Raw genomic sequence first — 27,692 nt, 5'->3', positions numbered from 1 at the left:
AGGATTACAATAGATACTTCCTTCTGTTAATACTGATACTGTATTAACTATATTCTTGATCACATCTTCTTCTACTACTGCTTATCCTCACATCGGCCAAAAGGTGGGGTACACAGTGAACAGGTCTCCAGTCTATCTCAGGGCTAACACAGAGACAAACGATCATTTACACTTATACTCACACTCACACCTAGGGTCAATTTAGAGTCACCAATCAGCCTAACGAGCATGTCTTTGGAGGTGGGAGGAAACCAGAGTACCCAGAGTACCCACGCAGACACAGGGAGAACATGCAAACCCCATCCGCCCGTCCGTCCATCCATCCATCCATCCATCCATCCATCCATCCATCCATCCATCCATCCATCCATCCATCCATCCATCCACCGATTAAAAAGTTCATAAAGAGAAATTAGAGCTAGCTTATGTTTAAATACTTACAGGTATATCCAGTCACAGAGTTGTTTTACTTTCCCCTGAAGAGAAAACACTGAGATAAAACTACTAATGATTCTCCATGATCGTCAGTCTGAGGACTCTGTCATATTCACATTACTTCACTATCAAAGACCAATGTGACAATAAACCAGTTAAATCTGTAACCTGAAAGCAGAGTTCAGGTCAAAAATCATGCTGCTGTTATTACCATCCGCCGCCACGGTCTCAACTTCTTCTGTTACTTCTTCTATGACCTGTACCTCTCCACTGAATCCATTACCTCCTCATTACTCTCTAAACTCGCAACCTGCTTTTCAGAAATAAACACATGAAAACAATTTACTCTGTTTCAATCGATAATTTTTGTTTCCAAACTTTTGACTGGAGTGACACTGCAAGTGTCTTTGGTTTGGGATTAATTAACATAATCAGCCACACCTGAGAACGCATATCTAGTGTCTCACCTCTTCATCTTTCTCACTAAGATAAAGTACAGTATAGACACATTAGAAAATACAGGAAACTGATTTCAGAAAGTTGGTTAGAAAGTATGCTGAGAAAATTTTGTAGTGGTAGATAAAGTAGCAATATAAATTAATTTATTCATTCTTTTAGTTTAATTGAAATTCAGGTCCTTATTTTAAAAACACGCAGAAAAACATGATGGCATATCATTATTTACGATCATACAAACATGTAGCCATAAGCCTATCTAAATGGAGACGTTGATCTAACAATATGCAATGTCAAAACACATTATAAAAAATATGATTCTGCTACATTTTATTTACTTGATTTAAATTTGAAATTAACATCATCAAATACAGTAACATCATCCCCGTACAGAGACTTCATCACATGGAATTAACAATTAAACATCTTAAACAGATCTTGAGCTCTGTAGGAGCAATTATGGTAAACAAAAATGAATAATTATCAATATGATTATGAGTAATTAGAATAAAAGTTATTAATTTCTTAATAGTGACAGGGCATCACCCTGCGAGGAGAGACTGATTACATGTACAAGTACTTGGGAATCTGTTAAATGACACGTATAATCTAAATTACTGATCAATAATAAAGTTTGAAGTTTGTGTGTGTGTGTGTGTGTGTGTGTGTGTGTGTGTGTGTGTGTGTGTGTGTGTGTGTGTGTGTGTGTGTGTGTGTGTGTAGCAGAAATAATGTTTTTTTTTTCTTGTAGGATGTTATTAATTGCAAGCAGTGCTATGCCTCACATGGGGCGCCATGTTATTGGTTTAAATAACAATCAGTCATGTGATGATAATTTTTTTGATAGATTTCTTGAAACATTATGAGGCTTTTTAATGTAAAAATTTGTGATTGCTTGAAACTCAACTCACGCATTCACTGAAGTTGCAGGTTGGAGTAAACAGGTTGCTCCTTCATTCTCGTGCTGAGTGAGTATCGATGACCTCAGTTGTCGGTCATTTTGAGTTTGGAAGCCACAAGTAATCCACAGAGAGTCAGACAGATTGAAGACGACTGTTTCCCTCCACAGGAGTGTTTGGTTATGAACCAACATTGCATTCCAACATCAGAACCTCATCCCTCCATGAAATGTCCTGTTTTCGGTCTGTTTTGCATGGTACTACCTAAAAACTAAAGTTTCAGCAGCTGGTGAATTGTTCTTTGACTCATCTATTAGTTAGATCTTCATATGTCCAGGATTATCAAAGATAGAAGTGATCATTGAAGCCAGTCCAGTATTTACAGGAGTCCAGAGGTTAGTAGATCATTTCACTACTTCTAAGACAAAACACTTTCTCACATTTAAACACAATCAGTGATTTAACTAAAAACAAAACATTAAAGAGAGACATCATCCAACGTCAACATCTAAACCTCAGAGTTCAAGCTGCTGTTCTCCTTCCTACAGAGAACACAGAGACACTGAGGAACCACATGACCTTAATCCAAATCCAGCATAGAGAGGTTGAGTGAACGTGGTGTTGAAGGTGTGGAGGTGGATCAGTTTGTTAGAGGAGACTTCGTAGAAGGACAGAGTTCCAGCAGCACAGTCCACATACACTGATACTCTGTTAAAGACAGAGGAGGAGATGGGTGTTTCTCTGTTATTGTGCCAGACAGAGTAGCCAACAACATCTGAGCAGCTCAGACTCCAGGACTGATCATTCCTTCCAAAGCAGTCGTCATTCATGTCTCCCATACTTCTGATTCCTCTGTAACTCACTGATATATCAACCCCTCCTCTCCACTCAACCTCCCAGTAACATCGACCAGTCACAACATTTCTACACAGCAGCTGAGGCCATGAGTCAAATCTGTCTGGATGATCAGGATATGTCTGGTTCTTTCTCATATATATCACCTTCCTGTTGTTGTCAGATAGTTTTAGGAATCTATTGATTGAGTTTGTGTCGACTTCAAGTTCACAGATATCTGATGGAGAGAAAAAGACACAACACAGCTGCAGTTTATCATGTGACACATCTGATGGATTTATTCTTTCTTTACTCACTGATCTGTTGTTCATGAATATAAAGTTCAATGGTGTAGGGATTCTCTTGCTATTGATGTTTGAATGAATAAATGCCACAATTTTTTGTATTTAAAGACAAACTGACACTTTGATGTTTTGTCATCATTAGTCAAACTTACACTTCCTCAGACCAGGTTTTAACCACTGCTCTCCACCATGGTCCATCCTGGAGGAAGAAACACAATCAGAATGATTTACTGCCCAACCTGATTACTCACTGCTGTTCAACACGAAGCAGAGTTCCTCAAATACAGAATCAAACTGAAACTCATCTGTGCCAATTGTCTGTGATGATTTCACAAGGAAAAGATCAGAGGATGATATCAAACCTACACTGTGTGAGCTCCTGTTTGCCTCCTGTATGTTAATACCTGAGAGTGTCCAGTCTCCAATGTGGATCCTCCAGTCCAGCCGACAGCAGCTTCACTCCTTTGACTCCTAGATGGTTGTAGCTCAGGTCCAGCTCTCTCAGATGGGAGGGGTTGGAGCTCAGAGCTGAGGCCAGAGAAGAACATCCTTCCTCTGTGATCAGACAACCTGACAGACTGGAGATAGAAACATATCAGAAACTCAAGAAGAAGAAGGAAAATCCTCCACATTTTTAACTTGTACCAACATGAACCTAAATCAGGATTTAACTGATCAACAAGCAGCTGTATCCTGACCTGAGAGTTTCCAGTTTACAGTGAGGACTCTCCAGTCCTACAGACAGCAGCTTCACTCCTGAATCCTGCAGGTTGTTGTTACTCAGGTCAAGCTCTCTCAGACTGGAGGACTGGGAGCTGAGAACTGAGGACAGAGCTTCATATATTCTCCCCGAGAGGTCACAACTGTTCAGCCTGAAAAATAGAATTCACACATTTAATTGCATTTCTATTTTCTATTGCTTTCCAATTATAAATTACCTTTTTCTACTAAAATAAACTAACGACGATCTATATTTTAAAAAAGATTGTACCATTTTGATGAAAGGGAAATCTACTAAATGGGAATGCTTTTGCAAAACATGTCTCTAGAGATGTTTTAATTTACCTGAGAGTTTCCAGTTTACAGTGAGGACTCTCCAGTCCACTAGACAAGAGCATCACTCCTGAATCCTGCAGGTCGTTGTTACTCAGGTCCAGCTCTCTCAGACTGGAGGACTGGGAGCTGAGAACTGAGGACAGAGCTTCACAGCTTCTCTCTAAGAGGTTACAACTGCTCAGTCTGAAAAATGAAACATACACATTTAACAAGATTTATAGTGTCATATGTCAATGCAGTGTCTTCCTACTGATAATAATTAGCTACTCCATCTCTGTCAGTCCCCGTTGTGCTTCCTAATCACTCATAGCAAATAAGTGCAGCCTTGCAGCCACTGGTGTAAAAAGATAGGTGAGATTTAATAATTTTGTTGTATTTAGTTAATTAACATTAAAATATTTTGCTTGATTCAAAATAAAATCATGGTATTTATGAAGCTGAAAACTGCACAAAGTAAGTGTATTTGCAGGACCAGTGTGAATCAATAATTTAAACACATGCTGTACCTGACATCCATCAAGGTGTTTTTAATGTATTAATATCATTCAAATAGCCAACAATTAAAAGATGATTTGTGAATTAGTAGCTGAAAACCAACCTGAGAGTTTCCAGTTTACAGTGAGGACTCTCCAGTCCAGCAGACAGCAGCTTCACCCCTGAATCCTGCAGGTTGTTGTTACTCAGGTACAGCTCTCTCAGACTGGAGGACTGGGAGCTGAGAACTGAGGACAGAGCTTCACATATTCTCTCTGAGAGGTTGCAACTTCTCAGCCTGAAAAATCAAACATTTGTAATCTCACTTTTAATCTTTTAGATCATATATTGATTTTGTTTATGCATCATATCAGCAATAACTGCCTGCTTCATGACTGTGTTGATTCAAAACCAATCATTCATTTGCTACGAGATGAATTTACCCAGTTCCATTTGCTGTACGTATGAAACGTGCATTACAGCAACATTTTGAGTCTCATTAGATGGTCAGACGTTCAGAAGTCTGACAGGAACTAATCCTTTAACCGTCACCTTATTGTGGCGGAGGAGTTTGGTTGCCCTAATGAACCTAGGGGCTGTATGTCTGTGAAGGTTCTCAGCCATCCAGGTCATGTTAATCCAAAAAAGCGTTGAATAAGGTCATCTGGACTTGTAGAATTTCTTGAAGACATTTCGCCTCTCATCTGAGTAGCTTCTTCAGTTCTGATAATCTGGTGGGAAATTGAGGTTTAAATAGGAAAAAAAACTCTGTGGGTACCACCCACCCGAAGCTTGCTTGACCAGAAACTGGGGTCACTAATTTCCATGATGGCTGGTACTTACCTGTCCTTGAATGGGGGGGAACTGTGTGCCTAGGCTACTTACTTCTTGGGAACAGAAGTCAAAACTGAATTATAAATAGTTGGTAAATTAAATCTCAGTCCACCTCCTCTTTTTAGAGAAGGTTTCTCCACTTTGACATAGATGGCTTCCTTAACTCCTCTCTCAAACCATCTGTCCTCTCTGGTCAGGACTTTGACGTTGGTATCCTCAAAGGAGTGTCCTTTGTCCTTCAGGTGGAGGTGGACTGCTGAGACGTTCCCTGATGAGCTGGCTCTCCTGTGTTGGGCCATGCGCTTGTGGATGGGTTGTTTCCCCAATGCACAAGTCTGTACATTCCTCACTACACTGAACAGCAACACTACATTGCTCTGTTTCTGTCTAGGTGTTTTGTCCTTGGGGTGGACCAGTTTCTGTCTTAGTGTGTTTCCAGGTCTGAAATAAACTGGGATGCGGTGTTTACCAAAAATTCTCCTCAGTTTCTCTGATACACCAGCTATGTAGGGGATGGTGATTCTTCTTCCTCCTGCTGTGCTCCTCTTCCCTGTCCTTCTTTTTGAGCCTTTGACAAAGGCCCAGTTGGGATATCCACATGTTTTGAGGGTTTGTTTTATGTGTTGTCCCTCCTTGTCCTTGCCCTCCTGTCTAGTGGGTACAGTCTGTGCTCGGTGCTGGAGGGTTCTGATGACTCCTAGTTTGTGTTCCAGAGGGTGGTGTGAATCAAATAACAAGTGTTGATCTGTGTGCGAGGGTTTTCTATATACTTCTATGTTGAGACTTCGTTCTTCTTCAATATGCATCAAACAATCCAAAAAGGCCAGACAGTCCCCTCTGATGTCCTCCCTGGTGAATTTGATGTTGCTGTCCACTGCATTGATGTGTTTAGTGAAGGATTCCGCCTCCTCTGTCTTGATTTTAACCCAGGTGTCGTCCACATACCTGTACCAGTGGGTGGGGATGGAACCTGCAAAGGTGTCCAGAGCTCTGGTCTGTACTTCCTCCATGTAGAGATTGGCCATGATTGGTGACACTGGGGACCCCATCGCACAGCCGTGTTTTTGCCTGTAGAAACCTCCATTGAACTGAAAGTAGGTGGTGGTCAGGCACAGGTCGAGTAACACACAGACTTGTTCTGGGGAGAGGTTGGTTCTTGAGGCCAAGGTGTCATCCTTTTGTACTCTTTTCCTTACTACATCCATGGCTTCTCTCGTGGGGATGCAGGTGAACAGTGAGGTGACATCATAAGACACGATGGTTTCTTCTGTGTCCAGTGTGACGTCCTTGACTTTGTTCACAAAATCCCTGGAGTTTTCGATGTGGTGTGGGGTGCTACCTACTAATGGAGCCAGGATGAATGCCAAATGCTTCAACATAGAAGTGGCAATTGAGAGGAGCCGAGCTGTCAACCGATCACCACCTAGTAGCGAGTTGGATCAGATGGTAGACCTGGTACGAATAGAGGGTCTGCTGGGAATGACTGGTAGTAGAAAATGTCAAGATGGTCTTCAACTCCCAGCTCAGGCAGAGTAGTAGTTGGATGGAGTGGGAGCGCAGAGTTGTGGGCGATCCACCGCACTGTTTCCTGTCACAGCCAATTGACCTGTTTATCCACGTTCCAACCCTCACCTAAGGTCATGGAGTTTGGGTAATGACCAAAAGAACAAGATCGCGGAAATAAGTTTCCTTTGCAGGGTGGCTGGACTCAGTCTTAGAGATAGGGTTGACACTAGTAAGGATGCCTTCCGGTATCCTCCTGTTAGAGGTGTTTTGGTCATGTCCCACCAGAAGGAGGCCACCATCAGGGTCACCCCAGGACCCAATGAAGGGATGATATCTCACGTCTGGCCTAGAACCGCCTGGCGGTTAGTCCAGAGGAGGCCAGAAAGTCGGCTGTCTGGACCTCCTTGCTGAAGCTGCTGTCCCTGCATTCCGGACTCGAATAAGAGGGAGAAGATGGATGGAGGAATGGACAGATTGCTACATATGCATCCAGGACAGACAAGCACTTAAATAACCATAGAAACACATCAAAGCAACCGGTTTAGTTTTTCGTTCTATTGCTGGAAATTATTCAACTGTCAGACTAGACGACTGTCTTAACTCTTTGAAACAATTATGGATCTGTTGAATATTTGTTCTATTTTTGAAACCAGTCTGTCTTACTGTCATCATTTCTGTCTGTGTAATGAATATAAAACTGTGTATCAGCTTTCTTTTCAGATATATCTACACAGGTGTCATTCATTAACCCCAACTGTGTGTCAACCTAAACAAATATGTGATGATGCATTCAATAACAATTCTTGGTTGTCTGGCATCATTTTAGGGAATTTAGATGTGTTCTGAAGCACATGCTGTACCTGACATCCATCATGGTGTTTTTAATGTATTAATATCATTCAAATAGCCAACAATTAAAAGATGATTTGTGAATTAGTAGCTGAAAACCAACCTGAGAGTTTCCAGTTTACAGTGAGGACTCTCCAGTCCAGTAGACAGCAGCTTCACTCCTGAATCCTGCAGGTTGTTGTTACTCAGGTCCAGCTCTCTCAGACTGGAGGACTGGGAGCTGAGAACTGAGGACAGAGCTTCACAGCTTCTCTCTGAGAGGTTACAACTGCTCAGCCTGAAGAAGAATCAACATCAAATGTTTTATTTGTCGTTTACTAAATGAATCATGTTTCAAATAGTTCCTAAATCCACCTACAGAGCTTTGTTGGAGGCTTTGACCACTGGCAACAGCCTCAGAAGAGCCTCCTCTGAAGCAGAGTATTTCTTCAGGTCAAACTCATTAAGATCTTCTCCTGATGACAGTAAGATGAAGCCCAGAGCTGACCACTGAGCAGGAGACAGTTCATCTGTAGAGAGACTTCCTGATCTCAGGGACTGTTGGATCTCCTTCACTAGAGAACCATGATTCAGTTCATTCAGACAGTGGAACAGATTGATGCTTCTCTCTGCAGACACATTCTCACTGATCTTCTTCTTGATGTACTGGACTGTTTCCTGATTGGTCTGTGATCTACTTCCTGTCTGTGTCACCAGGCCTCGTAGGAGAGTCTGATTGGTCTGTGAGCTACTTCCTGTCTGTGTCAGCAGGCCTCGTAGGAGAGTCTGATTGGTCTGCAGTGAAAGACCCAGGAGGAAGCGGAGGAACAAGTCCAGGTGTCCATTTGGACTCTGTAATGCCTTGTCCACAACACTCCGATGTAGACGTGTGAATTTATATTTGTTTCTAAAAACTTTAGACCACAGAGACGTAGTTTGTTGTTCTTCCATCAGGTTGACACCAGAGTTGATGAAGGTCAGATGGACATGAAGAGCAGCCAGAAACTCCTGAACGCTCAGATGGACGAAGCAGAACACCTTGTCCTGGTACAGGCCTCTCTCCTCTTTAAAGATCTGTGTGAACACTCCTGAGTACACTGAGGCTGCTGTGATATCGATGCCACACATCTGTCAGTCTGATTCATAGAAGATCAGGTTTCCTTTCTGCAGCTGATCAAAAGCCAGTTTTCCCAGAACTCAATCATCTTCCTGCTCTTTGGTACTTCCAGGTGGATCTGTCTCAGCTCCTACATCATACTTGACCTTCTTGACTTTGGCCTGAACCACCAGGAAGTGGATGTACATCTCAGTCAGGGTCTTGGGCAGCTCTCCTTCCTCTCTGGTTTCCAACACATCCTCCAGAACTGTAGCAGTGATCCAGCAGAAGACTGGGATGTGACACATGATGTGGAGGCTTTGTGACGTCTTGATGTGGGAGATGATCCTGCTGGCCTGCTCCTCATCTCTGAACCTCTTCCTGAAGTACTCCTCCTTCTGGGGGTCAGTGAACCCTCTGACCTCTGTCACCATGTCAACACACTCAGGAGGATCGATCTGTGAGGCTGTTGCAGTCGTGTGGTTATCCAGAGGCGAGCAGAGGGAAGCAGTTTCCCCCTGATGAGGTTTATCAGCAGCACATCCACTGAGGTGGACTCTGTAACATCAGTCAGGATCTCAGTCTTGTGGAAGTCCAGAGGAAGTCGACACTCATCCAGACCGTCAAAGATGAACACAACCTGGAAGTCTTCAAAGCTGCAGATTCCTGCTTCTTTGGTTACCAAGCTGAACTTTCTCTGTTTCACCACATTCAGCTCTCTGAAAGTCAATGGAAATATGAAGAGGATGTCCTGGTTGGCTTTGTCTTCAGCCCAGTCCAGAGTGAACTTCTGTGTTAAGACTGTTTTCCCAATGCCAGCCACTCCCTTTGTCATCACTCTTCTGATTGGTCCATGTCTTCCAGGTGGGGCTTTAAAGAGGTCTTCTTGTCTGATACTTGTTTCTGGTCTGTGTGGTTTCCTGGATGCTGTTTCAATCTGTCTGACCTCATGTTCATCATTGACCTCTGCAGTCCCTCCCTCTGTGATGTAGAGCTCTGTGTAGATCTCATTCAGAAGGGTTGAGTTTCCAGCTTAAGCAATCCCCTCAAACATACACCGGAACTTCTTCTTCAGAGCAGATTTAAGTTGTATGTTGCACGGTTGAGTCTTGGCACGGGGTCCTACCAAACAGAAAATGTAATTCATGAACTTTTTAATAGCACATCAGATTTCGACACACAGTTTCTCTTTTCAGTCCAGAAGACTTCATAGATCAGATTTGTTTATAATTTAAAATCAGAGTTCAGAAACTTGTCCCATGTTTCCTCCATTTCCTCTTTCCATCCAGTTAAAGCTGTTAAATCCTCTTACTGCTCTGCAGACAGTCAGCCAGCTCCTCCTGATTCATTCTCCTCAGGAAGTTCACTGTCATCTTCAGGAATAAATCTCTGCTGCTCCTCCACTGCTCTTTATCCTCACCCTCCAACATCTCCTCATCCTCCTTCTGACTCTCTGAGAATTCTGGGTAATCTGGACTCACAACCTTCTGGATCTTCTTCAGCTCCTTCTTCATAAAACTGACCATGTTCTCCTCCAGCAGCTGGAACAGAATAATAACCAAACTTAAATAATCAGAAAACAGTAATGTTCATTTGAAAGGCTGATTATGACTTCTCCAAGCAGAATGGTAGTTTGTGGTTGTTCAGGTTAGCAGTAGCAGCTGTGATTGAACATTTCCTCACCATGAATATGGAGTCCAGGTCTTTCTGATTATGATCACTGGAGACCACCGAGATGTGCTGCTGACTTCTGTGGAGAAACATCTTTAATTAAAGCAATTGTCTTTAACAAACACACACTGGTGTTGGTTATCATTGTCATAAATTGCAGAAAGACAAGATGAGAAAAATAAACTTAGCTAATTACTGAATGTGTTGTTTTAACAGAAGAAACTAAATAACAGATAAAATTGTTGATTAAAACATACAGTCTAATAAACAGAACTGAATAATAATAATAATAATAATAGATCTGTGTTAATTCTAACCCGGGATAAGTTGGCTGCTGTCCACGTTTGAACTCCATTTGGTCACCCATAGACCAGTCACTCTTCATGGACACAGATGTGATTCCAGAGGAATATGTTCTTTGCTGATGGATCCTGTTAAAACACAACACATATTAGGACTTTTCTCTGTGTATATTTTACTTCTGTTCTTAAATGTTTATTCAAAGCCCTCTTTTTGTCAAAGAAATGGTTATTAAAACAAATACACTAACTGAAATAAGATGTAAACATAATTTACTGATCACTGTATGTGATGTTTTATCCCTAATTAAATAACAGATACACTCTAAACATGACAGTCTAATAAACAGAACCGAATAATAATAATAATAATAATAATAATAATAATAATAATAATAATAATAATAATAATAATAGATCTGTGTTAATTCTTACCCGGGATAAGTTGGCTGCTGTCCACGTTTGAACTCCATTTGGTCACCCATAGACCAGTCACTCTTCATGGACACAGATGTGATTCCAGAGGAATCTGGTCTTTGCTGATGGATCCTTTAAAAACCAACAACACATATTAGGACATTTCTTTGTGTATATTTTACTGCTATTCTTAAATGTTTATGCAAAGCCCTCTGTTTGTCAAAGAAATTGTTGTTAAAACAAATATCATGAACAAATACAAACAAACAAGTTAGTGTAAAACAAACCAGGCTGATTGTCTCCCCTGATTCTTGATTACTCTCACCTGTTTCCCATTACCTCCAATAGTCTGCTTCTCCCTTTGTCTTGTGCCAGAGTGTTTGTCTTCGTGCTTTCACCCCAGCCTTGCCACAGCCTTGACAACGATCATAATTTGGATTTTGTTAAGATTCCTCCAAAGAGTTTTTTTATTTGTAAGTTTTTACTTTTTGTGTTTTCCTCCTTTAGTGAAGCGATTTTTTGTTTAGGTTTTTCTTGGAAGAAGAGGCCATTTTTTCAGTGCCCGCCTTGATTTCATTGTCTTGGATTTTTGAACCTGTGCTTTCTTAATAAAGACTGTCATCAAAGAAACGTAACCCTTGCATCTGTATCCTGAGTCCTAGCCTGGACAGTACACTCTGGCTAGTATGGACGCAGTAGGGTCCAAGCTGCTCTGAGGTCACAGGGAGCACGTCTCTCTTGTCGGGAGGAGCAGATGACTGCGCTAGACTAGGGAGTCAAGAAGCCAAGAAGACTTCAAGGCTACCGTTAATGCCCAGACGGGGCTTCTCGCTGAGCAGATGCAGCAACTTTTCAGTTGTCCTGAGAAGACCAATACAGCACCCGCTGCAACAGAACCCCTCCCCACCTTATCCTACACCGGAGCTGGGTCCCAGCTGGCATCACCTGAGCGATTCTCATGAGACCTGGGACAATGTGAGTTGTCCTTACAGACTGTGAAATGCATTTCCCACAGACTGAGCCAAAATTGCTTTCACGACTTCCCACCCGGCAGAGAGGGTGACGGTGTGGGCCAAGGCTGAGTAGGCGAGGAAATCCCTGCTCTGCAGCTCCCTCTGGTACTTTAAGGAGGCCCTCCATAAGACTTCGACCGGGACTCCCTCACCGCCCTCGCCATCCGAACAGATAACTGACTTCAGGAATTCCAAGCCCTCCAGGGTGGGCTTCAGCTGTTTCCAGACCAACCACCACACACCCCTGTTTTCCACTGCTCTGTTCCCTGCCGATCAACGCCAGATCAGTACTGTCTCCTCCTCTAGCTGGGGGTGAGGATTCTATACAGCTGGGAAGGGCCCAGCTCACTCAGGCGGCATGACAACGCCGCCAAGGAGGGGCGGTGCTTCTACTGCGGGGAATCTGGACAACTTATAGCCATCTGCAAGGCCAAGGCAGCTCAGCCTAAGAGCCACTCCACAGCTTCAGGTTCTACTCCACGTAGTTTGTCCTCCATCAAGGTAAAACAGGACACCACAGTCATAGAATTGGATGCTTTAATTGTCTCTGGGACTGATGAAAGCTTAATGGACTGGGAGATGGTCAAAGATCTGGGGTTGAAAACCAAGGCTCTTCATCACCCCATCAAGACTAGGGTCTTTAATGGTACTGCACTGATCACCATTACACACGTCACAGAGCCCGTAATGCTTACCTTTGATAACCACACCTAGCTGAAGAACTTTTACCTGTTTCATTCACCTGCACGCACACTGGGTACTGGGACATCTGTGGCTCGTCAGCCACAACCCCCACATAGACTGGCCTACGGGCAAGATCCTGGGGTGGGGCAATGAGTGTGAGGGACCAGCCTCAGGGCCAGGATACCACGATTATAAACACTGTTTCTGCTCATCCTGTCACAGAGTCCCAGTGCCTGGATCTGACCTCTGTACCCTCCTGCTACCACCACCTCAAGGAGGTTTTCAACAAGGTCAAAGGAAACGTCACCGCCACCACATCCACCATATGACTGCGCCATCAAGTTCATCAGTAGTTCCACCATTCCCAAGGGGCACCTGTACTCTGCGTCAGGGCCTGAACATCAAGCCATGAAAGATTACATTTAGTCATCTCTGAAGGTGGGGCTCTTCTGCCTGTCTTCATCACCTGCTGGAACTGGATTTTTTTTTGTAAGCAAAAAACATGGGTCCTTAAGACCATGTATTTACTACAGCCCCCTCAACCCCCCCTACAGCCCCCTTGACATTACAATAAAGAATAGCTATCAACTCCCTTTAATGTCATCTGTGTATGACCAGCTTCAGCAGGCCACGGTATTCACTAAACTAGACTTATGCAACGCCTACCATCTTGTGTGGATTAGGGAGGGGAATGAGTGGAAGACTGGGTTAAATACTCCCAGCGGTCACTATCTGGTCATGCCCTTTTGTCTAATGAATGCCCCTGCTGTCTTCCAGGTCATGATCAACGTCATGCTCAGAGACTTTTTCGACCAGTTTGTCTGCGTTTATCTGGATCTGGATCCGACACCATCTCCTTCCTGGGCTTCATCATAGGCTCCGGAAGGATGCAGATGGATCCGACTAAAATGAGCGTATATTAAACAAGCCAAGAGACTAAATTCACGCCAGGCTTCATGTTGTCTTACAGGCCTGGGTCCTGGAATGCCAAACCAGATGCCCTGTCACCCATCTACGACACTGAGCCTGTTGCCAAGGAACCAGAACTCATCCTCCCACTGAACCGTGTGGTTGGAGCAGTTACTTGATCAATAGAACAAGTGGCGAAGCAAATGATTGGTGAGATGCCTCCACCTAGTGGGTGCCCAGAGCATCATTTGTTCGTTCCTGTTTTGCGCCCACAGGTGATCCATTGGGCTCACACCTTGCGGCTCACCTGCCATCTGGTGGCCTTCCATGTAGTCGGGTGTCTGGGAGGCATGTTCGGTCTGCCCTCGCAACAAGACGTCTTCAGAGTCACACCTGGGACTGCCAATCCCCTCCAGACTGTGGTTGGACATATCCATGGCCTTCATCATGGGGCTGTGCTATATGGTTTCAAAAGGTAACACCACGGTCAGGATCGTGGTGGATCGTTTTTCAAAGATGACACGTTTCATTGCTTTACCTAAGTTTCCCTCAGGTAAAGAAACTGCTCAAATTATGATGCAGAATATCTTGAGAATCCATGGATTTCCTAAGGACATCGTGTCATCTCCCAGTTCTGCAGGGAGTTCTGTCGGCTCATTGGTGCCACATCAAGTCTGACATCAGACAACCGCCAGACCGAACGCCTCAACCAACAGCTGGAAACCGGCCTTCGATGCCTTGTGTCCCAGAACTTGACCTCATGGAGCACCCGCCTGGCCAGGGTGAAATATGCCCACAATTTGCTGCCTACCTCCACATGTTTCTCCCCCTTCAAGTGTGTCTTTGGTTACCAGTCTCCTGTGTTTGCTGACACAGAGCCAGAAGTGCCAGTTCCCTCCGCTCACGCCCTGGTTTGCCACTGCCGCCACATCTGGGTCCATGAGTGCTCATGCATCAGTGGGGACACAGTCAAGAAGGCAGCAGATCAAAAATGGCATCCTGCACCCGAATACCAGACCGGGCAGAGAGTATGGTTGTCACAGTTACATAGATGACCCTTCCCTTTTTCAAGATGGTCTGTCAGGTGTCGGACCTAGAAGGAGGGGTACTGTCTGTTTTCTCCTGTCTCAATGTTTTGTCTCGTCACTTCCTGTCTTATTTTGAAGAGTAACTCTCCTCTCTCACCTGTTCCCCATAACCTCCGTTCAAATAGTCTGCGTCTCCCTTTGTCTTGTGCCAGAGTGTTCGTCTTCGTGCGTTCACCCCAGCCTTGCCACAGACTTGACCATTATCGTAATTTGGATTTTGTTAAGATTCCTCCAAAGATTTTCGTTTGTAAGTTCTTCACTTTGTTTATGACTTCTGTCTTTTGTGTTTTCCTCCTTTAGTGGAGTGATTTTTAGTTTTGGTTTTTCTCGGAAGAAGAGGCCGTTTATTCGGTGCCGACCTTGTTTTCATTGTCTTGGATTTTTGAACCTGTGCTTTCTTAATAAAGACTGTCATCAAAGAAACATAACCCTTGCATCTGCGTCCTGAGTCCTAGCCTGGTCGTGACACTAATCACTGTATGTGATGTTTTATCCCTAATTCAATTACTGATACACTCTAAACATGACAGACTAATAGACAGAACTCAATAATAATAATAATAATAATAATAGATTTGTGTTAATTCTAACCCGGGATAAGTTGGCTGCTGTCCACGTTTGAACTCCATTTGGTCACCCATAGACCAGTCACTCTTCATGGACACAGATGTGATTCCAGAGGAATCTGGTCTTTGCTGATGGATCCTTTAAAAACACAACACATATTAGGACATTTATTTGTGTATATTTTACTTCTATTCTTAAATGATTATGCAAAGCCCTCTGTTTGTCAAAGAAATGGTTGTTAAAACAAATACACTAACTGAAATAAGATGTAAACATAATTTACTGTTCCCTTATGTGATGTTTTATCCCTAATTAAATTACAGATACACTCTAAACATGACAGTCTAATAAACAGAACTGAATAATGAATAATAATAATAATAGATCTGTGTTACTTCTAACCCTGGATAAGTTGGCTGCTGTCCACGTTTGAACTCCATTTGGTCACCCATAGACCAGTCACTCTTCACGGACACAGATGTGATTCCAGAAGAACATTCACTTTTCTGTAAGAACCTTAAGACACAAAATGGATTAACATATGTTCATGTTTCAATTGATTGATTTAATTGTAATGTTTTAATTGAAGCTTGTCAGAAAAAAATGTTATTTATCACCCTGGATCCACAGACTGCTGTCCAAGTTTGAAGGTAAGAGGCTCATGTTTGGACCAGTTTCTCTTAATGGATACATGTACTTCAACCATAGCCCTAGCATGCTAACTTAGTCCCATGGTTAGCACTCCAACGTATAGTTACCACCACACTAATACGACTAGTCTCGTTATATTCTGGTGTCAATTCATAACAGAGAAGTCATACAACATACTGAGTGCATGGCTTTTTATCAGCTTTTCTTTGCTGGCAGACATTCCTCACGCCCTACCAAATGTAGAAAAAGCTTAAAACAGTAATGAAACATGTGAAAAGACAAATGGCTGCCAACTGCTCAACACAACACAACCTTCAAAGATCAAGGCACAGCTGTCCACCTGTTTCTGCAAGATAAGGTAAAATCATTTAGGCTAATAAAGTATAGACCGGGTGGATTTTGTTTACTGTTGGATTGCACGGTGACTGTCCTCCATTCTTAGGGACTATTATTTAATTAAACAAAATTGCAAATTATACACAAACAGATACAAGTGATTAAAATAGACATGGACGGTTAACATAACATTTATGTGTATTATATGACCAGCTTTCTGGCAGTTGGTTACATAATGACATAAATAACAGAAGTGAACTAAAAGGGAAAGTATGTGGAGTCAATGTCACTGAGGCTGAGTAAAAAATATGTTTGAAAACCTGTTAGAGAGTGATGAGGCAGAGAGACCACAGGCCTGGCCCAGTCCCATCAGTGAAGATGAGATCAAGCACTGCTATGCTGCTATCTCAGAAAAGCAGGTCCTGATAGACCAAAAGCTTCAAAAGGAGTTAAAGGCACATGAGGAGAAGTAAAGGCTTGAAGAGGATCCTAGAAATGCTGCCCAGCGTGAGGCAACCAGGTTGGCACGTGAAGTTTTACCCACCTGAGGACAATGCACACACAGAATTGGAAGGGTTTGTCAATCTCTTCCTAGACACTCCCTCTGAGGATGCCTTGGACTAAAATCCACTTCATGTTAAAGCTCACCAGCTTTTTTGCCTCATCAAACAGAAATTAACTTATATATGTTTTTCAGACTCTGTATTGAGAATGTGGGAATGTCTATCTCTCATGATAGAATGCCGCAGATGTGAAGTAAGAAAACTGTATTATAAAATAATATTTACACACTTTCTTTTTCACCCATGACTTCTCCTGATTTCATTTTGCTTCTTCTTGTTTTCACATATTTGGCCGTAAGGATTAACAGTCTCTGGCTAGTAGCAGATCCCATTTGTCAAAATTGTTATTTTTTAATAAAAGAAAAACAAACAAAACAAACAAAAACTGATTAGCCTTCACTAGAAACCACAAGTTAGGATAACCCTAACCCTAACCCTTAAACCCCTAAAACATTAATGTGTTAACAGGAGCGATTGCTTTAAATACAAGGCAGTAATATAAATCATATGTGAAAGACTAATCGGAGACAGTCTTCGCTAAAAACAAATCAGTCACTGCAGATTTCTAGTTTAAGGAGACAAATCACTTTAGGAAATTAAGACTAGGATCATTTACAAATCCTCATCTGACCTAATTGCTGTTACCTAATTGTTACCTAATGGAAGTATATTTCTGACTTCCAATGATAAATCTGTTGATTGATGCTCACCCAGTCATCTTGCAGAACCAGTTCTTCACATTTAACTAGTTTAAAAAGTAATCAAAAGTAGTTTCCTGGTTACACTGCTGTTTGTTTATTTAGGTTGTTTCATTATCACTGAAATGATTCTCTGGTGAGGAGGAGGTAACTTATCTGAGTTACTGGAGGTTTGGGCAGACAAGACATTGGTCCATTTGCAGAGATTTCACGTCTTAAAATGTGAATGTGTAATTTAAATATAGTATTGTCTTTTCCAACAATGCATTTTAATGTTTTTTTTTTGTTGTTTGTTTTTTTGCTGTGAACTTTAATTAATTACTTTAGATTTATGTAAAAAAAACAAAAAAAAAAAAAAAACAAGATTCTTTGTCACACTAAAGTTAATAAAAATTAAAAATAAAAAAAGTACAGAAGGAAGTCTGACATCACAGAAAAAAGGTAAACAGTCTATGTAGATCTTGACAGTCAGTCAAGGAACCAGTTAAGGTGTTTTAAGTAGTATGTGACACATTTTGGGGTTCCATATTTGACGCTAGGAGCTACCTCATGGGCACCTTTCCTTGGAGGTTTATATGACATCACCAGCTGGGACTATCCGGATGTAAACTTAGAATTCACTGGTTTATAAAAAATATTGCCTGGCAACTGGGACACAAATGAATCCTGCTGCTAAAATGTTTAAGTTAGTTCTCGGTTTTGATTTCATACCTCGGATCAGCTGACTGCTGTTCATGTTCATAGTCAACAGGTTGACTCTGAAACTTAGACTGGTCTCTCTCCATGGACACAGCTGGATACAGGAGAGTCTTTTTTCTGAAGTTTGAGCTTCCTACAAACACAAGACAAACATTTCCTTTAATTTCATTTAGAAACTACACACAAATTTTCAACCCAATACTTTAGAAAATAAATATGTACCAATATGTATCATTTCAACGTTTAGCTTAACGTGGTTCCAGAGCTTAGTTTGGTTGTATTGTTGTATGGTGAAGAATTATTTTGTTTATGTCAGAGTGGTGATATATACTGTATCTGTATGAGAATATAGGAAGATAAGTAAGCTAAACTCTTGTTGTTTGATCCAAGCTATTGGACCAGATCTGATACAACCTACATATTTTAACAACCATGTGACTTCAGGTTAAAATCACGTCCTCTGCTATTCACCAATAAAACACATAAATGACTGTTCTTTAACTAATTCAGTTTTTAATGATCTGTATACCTGCAAAAGTCAAATAGATATTTAGAAATAGACAATCATGACCCGCACATATTCCACTGTTCAGTAAATAAGTGATATAAACTGAATATAATCCTAGTGATCCAGTTAATGAGACATTTCCAGATTTCTCTGGTTGGATTCTCACCTGTTCAACTCACTTCAGGTCGACTTTCAGACACTTTCCACCTTCATGTCTCGATAATAATCTGCTCATTCTCCCTCGTCAGTCCTGGTGTCTGTGTTTGTTTGATCTGAGGACGAAGTCACATCCTCATAACTTCAGAGTCAAAAACCCCTGAGAGTGACGTTAAAACCAGTCTAACCAGTGGGAGGTTCCCTCCAGTAAGAGGGGACTGTTTCCTTGTTTCTCTTCTTAGCTGTCTGACATGATCTGAAATAAAATGATGTTTTCCCACTTCTGTCCACTAGATGATATCAAAGATTAGAATAAACTAGAACCAAACAGGAGCCACATCCTCAGACTCAGAGTAGTTCTCAGTAAACAGTCAGTGCAGATGTTTCAGGTGGAGTTTTAGAGAAATTTCAGCAACTTTTAAAATGACTTTATTTCATTAATAAAGTTGCAGTTGAGTGACTCAGAACTGTCAGTAAAACCAGATAGATCCTCTACTGAAATCACTCGGTAGCCCTAAGAACTGAGAGTCATTAATGAAACAAGAATGTACACGTTTTTAATTATGTATTTGTATAAATAATGAATACTCTGAGGACATGGTGCCTCCTTCGCTCCTTCCAGATTGTTCAGACTCTGAACAATCTGGAAGGAGCGAAGGAGCGAAGGAGACCTACCATGTCAGTTTATTGTTAGATAGTGAAAATGAATCAGATCTTAACATGTGACACTTTCGTGAACCATAATAAAACTGAGAAGCTGAATAACTCAAGGTTCAAACTCATTGTTCCATCAACGAGTTTCTGATTCAAAGTCCAGGTAGCGTGAGACCCTGGATCCCACTGTAACGATGCTGAACAAATGAATGTGTGGACCAGGACATGTCTCTGTGTAGATTGATTTAATTGGATGAGAGTGAAACCAAGTTGTTCAGATGAATAATGGAGTGAGTGCCATCTTGAATGAAGTTTGAAGTAGAACATTTAATATTTTTACATTCATGTTCATACTTGTTCTTCAGCAGAGGTTCTCAGTCCTTATTCCAGCATCTCCATCAGCTGACGACATAAAACACCTCATATATCTATCATGATAAATGCTCTCAAATCATTTTAATTTACAGACACTTTGCATCAGACTCACAACTTTCACCACAGCTCACCAGTACTCAGCCCTCTGTACTGTGAATGATCAGAAACGACGAATGAATCACAGTGAGTGACAACATTTATGAACGTGTTAGTAACTGTAATCATTCAAGGTTGTTGCTTCTTCTTATTATTGTTTTCTCTATGTCAGTCGACAACTTTATGGTGCATTTCAGTCATTCTGGTTAGGGTTAGGGTTACCATGTTCTTCTGAATGACAGGACACAGAATGTTTGCTCTCTCCCCGGCCACTTCCACCAGCTCCTCTGGAGGAATCCCCAAGTGCTGCCAGCCCAGAGGTGAGATAGAATTCCTCCATAGTTTCCTGGGGCGAGTGAGTCCTCCTTCAGGTGGGACATGCCCCAGATACCTCTAACAGGAGGCGTCCTTACCAGATACCCAGACCACCTCAACTGACTCCCCTTGATGTGGAGGAGCAGCAGTTCTACTCTGAACTCCTTATCTTATCTCTAAGGCTGATCCCAGCCACCCTATGAAGGAGACTCGTTTCAGCCACTTGTATCCGCGATCTTTTTTCTTTTGGTTGTTACCCAAAGTTCATGAACATGGGTGAGGGCTGGACCAAAAACACATACGTCCTGACCTCTGGATAACTTCTGTCCTCTTCTGTTCCCGTATATGTTCACTCCCACGTTGTTTGTTGGTATTTCAATATTTTGGTATTCCCCTGCCCCCACAAAGACCAGCAGGTGTCTGTGTCTGCGGGAACCTGGACAAATGTTTGGGAACACAGACAGTTCTCGTGACTGTGGTGAGGTCCCTTTCCTTTGAACTATATCACCTCTTTCACATATAAAATGCACAGAAACATGACATGTAAATTCTCACAATTTGAAGATTCCATAAAACCACAATTTTCCCTTATTTGACCCACACTGGTAGACCTACAATCCATCTGAATAGATACAGGTCAAATCTGACCCGTAACAGCCTCAGTGTAAATAAAGGTATAAAAGTATAAATTAACAAAATATTTTTATTTGTATGTATTGGGGGACTTTTCAGGAAAAGTCATAAAATTGCAGGCTAAAAGAATAATGTTTAGGGTAATTTTACTGCTGTCAAAAGTCAAAACAGGTCAAATTTAAACTTGTGAACAAAGTCAAGGACGTCACACTGGACCCAGAAGAAACCATCGTGTCCTATGATGTCACCTCACTGTTCACCTGCATCCCCACGAGAGAAGCTACATATGTAGTAAGGAAAAGAGTACAAAAGGATGACACCTTGGCCTCAAGAACCAACCTCTCCCCAGAACAAGTCTGTGTGTTACTCGACCTGTGCCTGACCACCACCTACTTTCAGTTCAATGGAGGTTTTTACAGGCAAAAACATGGCTGTGCGATGGCATCCCCAGTGTCACCAATCGTGGCCAATCTCTACATGGAGGAAGTACAGACCAGAGCTCTGGACACCTTTGCAGGTTCCACCCCCACCCACTGGTACAGGTATGTGGATGACACCTGGGTTAAAATCAAGACAGAGGAGGTGGAACCCCCCACTAAACACATCAATGCAGTGGACAGCAACACCAAGTTCACCAGGGAGGACATCAGAGGGGACTGTCTGGCCTTTTAGGACTGTTTGGTGCATGTTGAAGAAGACAGAAGCCTCAACATCGAAGTACATAGAAAATCCACTAGATTCATGTGTCCAGGATTATCAAAGATAGAACAGATCAAAGTCAGTCCATTATTTACAGGAGTTCAATGTTTAGGAGATGATTTCACTATTTATAAGACAAAACATCTCCTCACATTAAATACAATCAGTGATTCACCTTTAAATCAAAGAGAAACATCATCCTCCATCAGCATCTAAACCAGAGTTGAAGCTGCTGTCACTTCAAAGACTCTCCTTCCTACAGAGAACACAGAGACACTGAGGAACCAGGAGACCACAATCTAAATCCAGGAGAGAGAGGTTGAGCGAATGTGGTGTTGAAGGTGTACAGGTGGATCAGTTTGTTAGAGGAGACTCTGTAGAAGGACAGAGTTCCAGCAGGACAGTCCACATACATTGATACTCTGTTAGAGACAGAGGACGAGGGGATGGATGTTGATCTGTTATTGTGACAGACATAGTAACCATCATCATCAGAGCAGCTCAGACTCCAGGACTGATCATTACATCCAAACCAGCTGTCATTTGTGTCTCCTTTCCTTCTGATTCCTCTGTAACTCACTGATATATAAACGTCTCCTCTCCACTCAACCTCCCAGTAACATCGACCAGTCACAACATTTCTACACAGCAGCTGATTCCAGTAGTTAAATCTGTCTGGATGATCAGGATATGGCTGCTCCTCCTTCACATGTGTCACCTTCCTGTTGTTGTCAGATAGTTTGAGGTTTCTACTAACTGAGTTTGTGTCGACTTCAAGTTCACAGAAATCTGATGGAGAGAAAAAGACACAACACAGCTGCAGTTTATCATGTGACACATCTGATGGATTTATTCTTTCTTTACTCACTGATCTGTTGTTCATTCATAGAAAGTTTAATGGTGGAACTTTAGATCAGGATTTACTTGTCAGTGTTGTTTGAATGAATATATACCACAACCATCAGCTTTGTATTTAAAGACAAACTGACACTTTGATGTTTTGTCATCATTAGTCAAACTTACACTTCCTCAGACCAGGTTTTAATCTCTGCTCTCCACCATGGTCCATCCTGGAGGAAGAAACACACAAACAATGATTTTATAAAAGATGAAGGAAGAAGTTCATCAAACCTACACTGTGTGAGCTCCTGTTGTGTGTCCATACCTGAGAGTGTCCAGTCTCCAGAGTGGATCCTCCAGTCCAGCGGACAGCAGCTTCACTCCCTTGTCTCCTGGATGGTTGTAGCTCAGGTCCAGCTTTCTCAGATGGGAGGGGTTGGAGCTCAGAGCTGAGGCCAGAGAAAAACATCCTTCCTCTGTGATCAGACAACCTGACAGACTGGAGATAGAAAACATATCAGAAACTCAAGAAGAAGAAGGAAAATCCTTGAAAACTTGTGCACCAACATGAACCTAAATCAGGATTTAACTGATCAACAAGCAGCTGTATCCTGACCCGAGAGTTTCCAGTTTACAGTGAGGACTCTCCAGTCCAGCAGACAGCAGCTTCACTCCTGAATCCTGCAGGTTGTTGTTACTCAGGTCCAGCTCTCTCAGACTGGAGGACTGGGAGCTGAGAACTGAGGACAGAGCTTCACAACTTCTCTCTGAGAGGTTACAACTGCTCAGCCTGAAGAAGAATCAACATCAAATGTTTTATTTGTCATTTAATAAATGAATCATGTTTCAAATAGTTCCTAAATCCACCTACAGAGCTTTGTTGGAGGCTTTGACCACTGGCAGCAGCCTCATAAGAGCCTCCTCTGAAGCAGAGTATTTCTTCAGGTCAAACTCATCCAGATCTTCTCCTGATGACAGTAAGATGAAGCCCAGAGCTGACCACTGAGCAGGAGACAGTTTATCTGTGGAGAGACGTCCTGATCTCAGGGACTGTTGGATCTCCTTCACTAGAGAACCATCATTCAGTTCATTCAGACAGTGGAACAGATTGATGCTTCTCTCTCCAGACACATTCTCACTGATCTTCTTCTTGATGTACTGGACTGTTTCCTGATTGGTCTGTGAGCTACTTCCTGTCTGTGTCAGCAGGCCTCGTAGGAGAGTCTGATTGGTCTGCAGTGAAAGACCCAGGAGGAAGCGGAGGAACAAGTCCAGGTGTCCATTTGGACTCTGTAAGGCCTTGTCCACAGCACTCCGATGGAGACATGTTAGTTCAGGTTTGTTTCTGAATAGTTTAGACCACAGAGATGTAGTTTGTTCTTCCATCAGGTTGACTCCAGAGTTGATGAAGGTCAGATGGACATGAAGAGCAGCCAGAAACTCTTGAACGCTCAGATGGACGAAGCAGAACACCTTGTCCTGGTACAGGACTGTCTCCTCTTTAAAGATCCTTCTGAACACTCCTGAGTACACTGATGCTGCTCTGATATTGATGCCACACTCTGTCAGGTCTGATTCATAGAAGATCAGGTTTCCTTTCAGCAGCTGATCAAAAGCCAGTTTTCCCAGAGACTCAATCATCTTCCTGCTCTTTTTATCCCAGAGTGGATCTGTCTCAGCTCCTCCATCATACTTGACCTTCTTGACTTTGGCCTGAACCACCAGGAAGTGGATGTACATCTCAGTCAGGGACTTGGGCAGCTCTTCTCCCTCTCTGGTTTCCAACACATCCTCCAAAACTGTAGCAGTGATCCAGCAGAAGACTGGAATGTGACACATGATGTGGAGGCTTCGTGATGTCTTGATGTGGGAGATGATCCTGCTGGCCTGCTCCTCATCTCTGAACCTCTTCCTGAAGTACTCCTCCTTCTGGGGCTCAGTAAACCCTCTGACTTCTGTCACCATGTCAACACACTCAGGAGGGATCTGATTGGCTGCTGCAGGTCGTGTGGTTATCCAGAGGCAAGCAGAGGGAAGCAGTTTCCCCCTGATGAGGTTTGTCAGCAGCACATCCACTGAGGTGGACTCTGTAACATCAGTCAGGATCTCAGTCTTGTGGAAGTCCAGAGGAAGTCGACACTCATCCAGACCGTCAAAGATGAACACAACCTGGAAGTCTTCAAAGCTGCAGATTCCTGCTTCTTTGGTTTCAGTGAAGAAGTGATGAACAAGTTCCACCAAGCTGAACTTTCTCTCTTTCACCACATTCAGCTCTCTGAAAGTCAATGGAAATATGAAGAGGATGTCCTGGTTGGCTTTGTCTTCAGCCCAGTCCAGAGTGAACTTCTGTGTTAAGACTGTTTTCCCAATGCCAGCCACTCCCTTTGTCATCACTCTTCTGATTGGTCCATGTCTTCCAGGTGAGGCTTTAAAGAGGTCTTCTTGTCTGATGCTTGTTTCTGGTCTGTCTGGTTTCCTGGATGCTGTTTCAATCTGTCTGACCTCATGTTCATCATTGACCTCTGCAGTCCCTCCCTCTGTGATGTAGAGCTCTGTGTAGATCTCATTCAGCAGGGCTGAGTTTCCAGCCTTAGCAATCCCCTCAAACACACACTGGAACTTCTTCTTCAGAGCAGATTTAAGTTGTATGTTGCACGGTTGAGTCTTGGCATGGGCTCCTACCCAACAGAAAATGTAATTAATGAACTTTTCAATAGCACATCAGATTTCAACACAAAGTTTCTCTTTTCAGTCCAGAAGACTTCATAGATCAGATTTTTTTATAATTTAAAATCAGAGTTCAGAAACTTGTCCCATGTTTCCTCCATCTCCTCTTTCCATCCAGTTAAAGCTGTTAAATCCTCTTACTGCTCTGCAGACAGTCAGCCAGCTCCTCCTGATTCATTCTCCTCAGGAAGTTCACTGTCATCTTCAGGAATAAATCTCTGCTGCTCCTCCTCTGCTCTTCATCCTCACCCTCCAACACCTCTTCATCCTCCTTCTGACTCTCTGAGCATTCTGGGTAATCTGGACTCACAACCTTCTGGATCTTCTTCAGCTCCTTCTTCATAAAACTGACCATGTTCTCCTCCAGCAGCTGTAACAGAATAATAATCTCCAGTCACGTTGATGTGAAAGGCTGCTTGTGGTCAGCATGCAACATGAAGACTTCTCCAAGCAGAATGGTAGTTTGTGCTTGTTGAGGTTAGCAGTGGCAGCTGTGATTGAACATTTCCTCACCATGAATATGGAGTCCAGTTCTTTGTGATGCTGCTGCTCAGACTGATGACTGGAAACCACTGAGATCTGCTGCTGAAGTCTGTGGAGAAACATCCTTTATTTTAAACTTAAATCTTTCTAAGAAATACTTGTGTTGTTTTCATTGTCATTAATGGCAGAAATATAAGATGGGAGGGATCAAGATGTTTCCCTGATTATTGAATGTGGTGTTTTAACAGAAGAAACTAAACTGCATTAAAAATGACAGTCTAATCCAATGGCTGCCTATTTGTCTTTCAAGCTCCACTTTGATGATTTGGGAACACTGTAAAATCGATTCCAAAAATGCATGGATGCATGGTGTTCAGACACATTAATTAAAATGCATTCTTCAAATTGTTAAGTTAAAATAACTTCAAATGTTAAAGTCTAGAACAGCGCAACAACTTACATTTCTCACTAAAACCAAATAAGTGAGACTGAAAACTGAAAGAAAATCTTATGTATAGAATAATGAGTGAACAAAGACAAGTTTTGCAAGTTCCTCATTATTTTGGAGAGAAGAAACTGTGAATATCTTTGTAGTCGATGGATTTGACGTCTGTGACTCTTATTGTAAACTGGAGTCTCTCTTATTCACCATATTGTTTGTAAAGCACATTAATTTATTTTTGTTTCTTAGGTGCAACCAGGCAATATAGGGCCACATTCTTACATGTTAATTGCAACTGCATATAGATATAGTGGTATGTGCATCTGTGTATTTGTGTGTGGGGGTTAGTAACAAATCACTTGAGAACCACTGGTCTAATGAACAGAACTGAACAATGAATAATAATTGATCTGAGTTAATTTTGACCTTGGATCAGCTGACTGCTGTTCATCTTTGAAGTCAATAAGTCGACCCATAGACCGGTCACTCTTCATGGACACAGATGTGATTCCAGAGGGATCTGATCTTTGCTGAAGGTTCCTGTTAAAATATAATGCAGATTAATACTCATTATGATTTAAAATCTGTTTGTCCAAGAAATGTTATTTATTTTTATTTTTTTTCTTACCTGTGATCAGCTGACTGCTGTCCAGGTGGACTCTTAGACTCGTCTCCCTCCATGGACACAGCTGGATACAGGAGAGTTTCTGCTTTTAGATCTTCCTACAAATACAAGACAAATATTGTGATATAACAGTGATATGTTCCTTATAATCAGTTCAGAGTGAAACAGTGATTACATGGAGCCTTATGCTAAAGGCACTTTTTCCTTTTCACTGTCGCCTTCAGGCCAGTTTTGGAAAAAGGGCCTTGAGACAATTTGTGTTATTATTGACGATACTCAACTGTACATCGCCGTGTCTATGCCCTTTTAAACTGTATTTCAGATATAGATTCATGGATGGCAGCAAATTTACTACAGCTCAACCAGGACAAAACTGAGGTTTTAGTTACAGGTCCTGAAGGCCAGAGAGACAAACTTTTACCAAAACTGAAAGATCTTAAACCAACACAATCAGTAAGAAATCTGGGCGTGATTCTTAATTCTGAGCTGAATTTTATTCCAGATAACAAAAATATATACGGTTAAAAACTCACCTTTTTAATCAGGCTTTTAAGTAGTATCTTAAGTTCTTCTTGCGTTCTTATGTATTTATTTTTGCTTCTACCTTACTTGTAAATTGTTTTCCTTTTGTTGTTGTTGCTGTTCTTTTTTCGATTTATGTGTGTAAAGCACTTTGTGTCGCATGTCTAAGGTGCTCTATAAATAAAGTTAGATTTGTTTTGATGATTTGATTATTAATACTATATAAATAAAATTGAATTGATTTATGTAGAATCAAATACAAAGAAAGAATTCCTCTGAATTATTTTCTTAAGTTGAGG

General features: G+C 42.0%; 1 protein-coding gene and 1 pseudogene across 1 annotated transcript; both read right to left on the bottom strand.

The window, feature by feature from the left end:
* Positions 1-1,040: 1,040 nt before the first annotated feature.
* Positions 1,041-9,073, bottom strand: LOC124998880 (annotated as a pseudogene).
* A 12,903-nt stretch (positions 9,074-21,976) lies between these two features.
* LOC124998872 (NLR family CARD domain-containing protein 3-like) lies at positions 21,977-26,966 on the bottom strand. The gene is given in 8 exon segments (XM_047573504.1): positions 21,977-22,543; positions 22,778-22,824; positions 22,920-23,384; positions 23,466-25,272; positions 25,463-25,691; positions 25,835-25,913; positions 26,673-26,786; positions 26,875-26,966. Coding segments are annotated over 8 exon segments (3,327 nt in total). The 5' UTR covers positions 26,928-26,966; the 3' UTR covers positions 21,977-22,010.
* Positions 26,967-27,692: the final 726 nt, after the last annotated feature.

The sequence above is a fragment of the Mugil cephalus genome, chromosome 21, assembly GCF_022458985.1.
Source record: "Mugil cephalus isolate CIBA_MC_2020 chromosome 21, CIBA_Mcephalus_1.1, whole genome shotgun sequence".
NCBI lineage: Eukaryota > Metazoa > Chordata > Actinopteri > Mugiliformes > Mugilidae > Mugil > Mugil cephalus.
The sequence above is the reverse complement of the archived record's forward strand: the minus strand, read 5'-3'. Positions and strand labels throughout refer to the sequence as shown.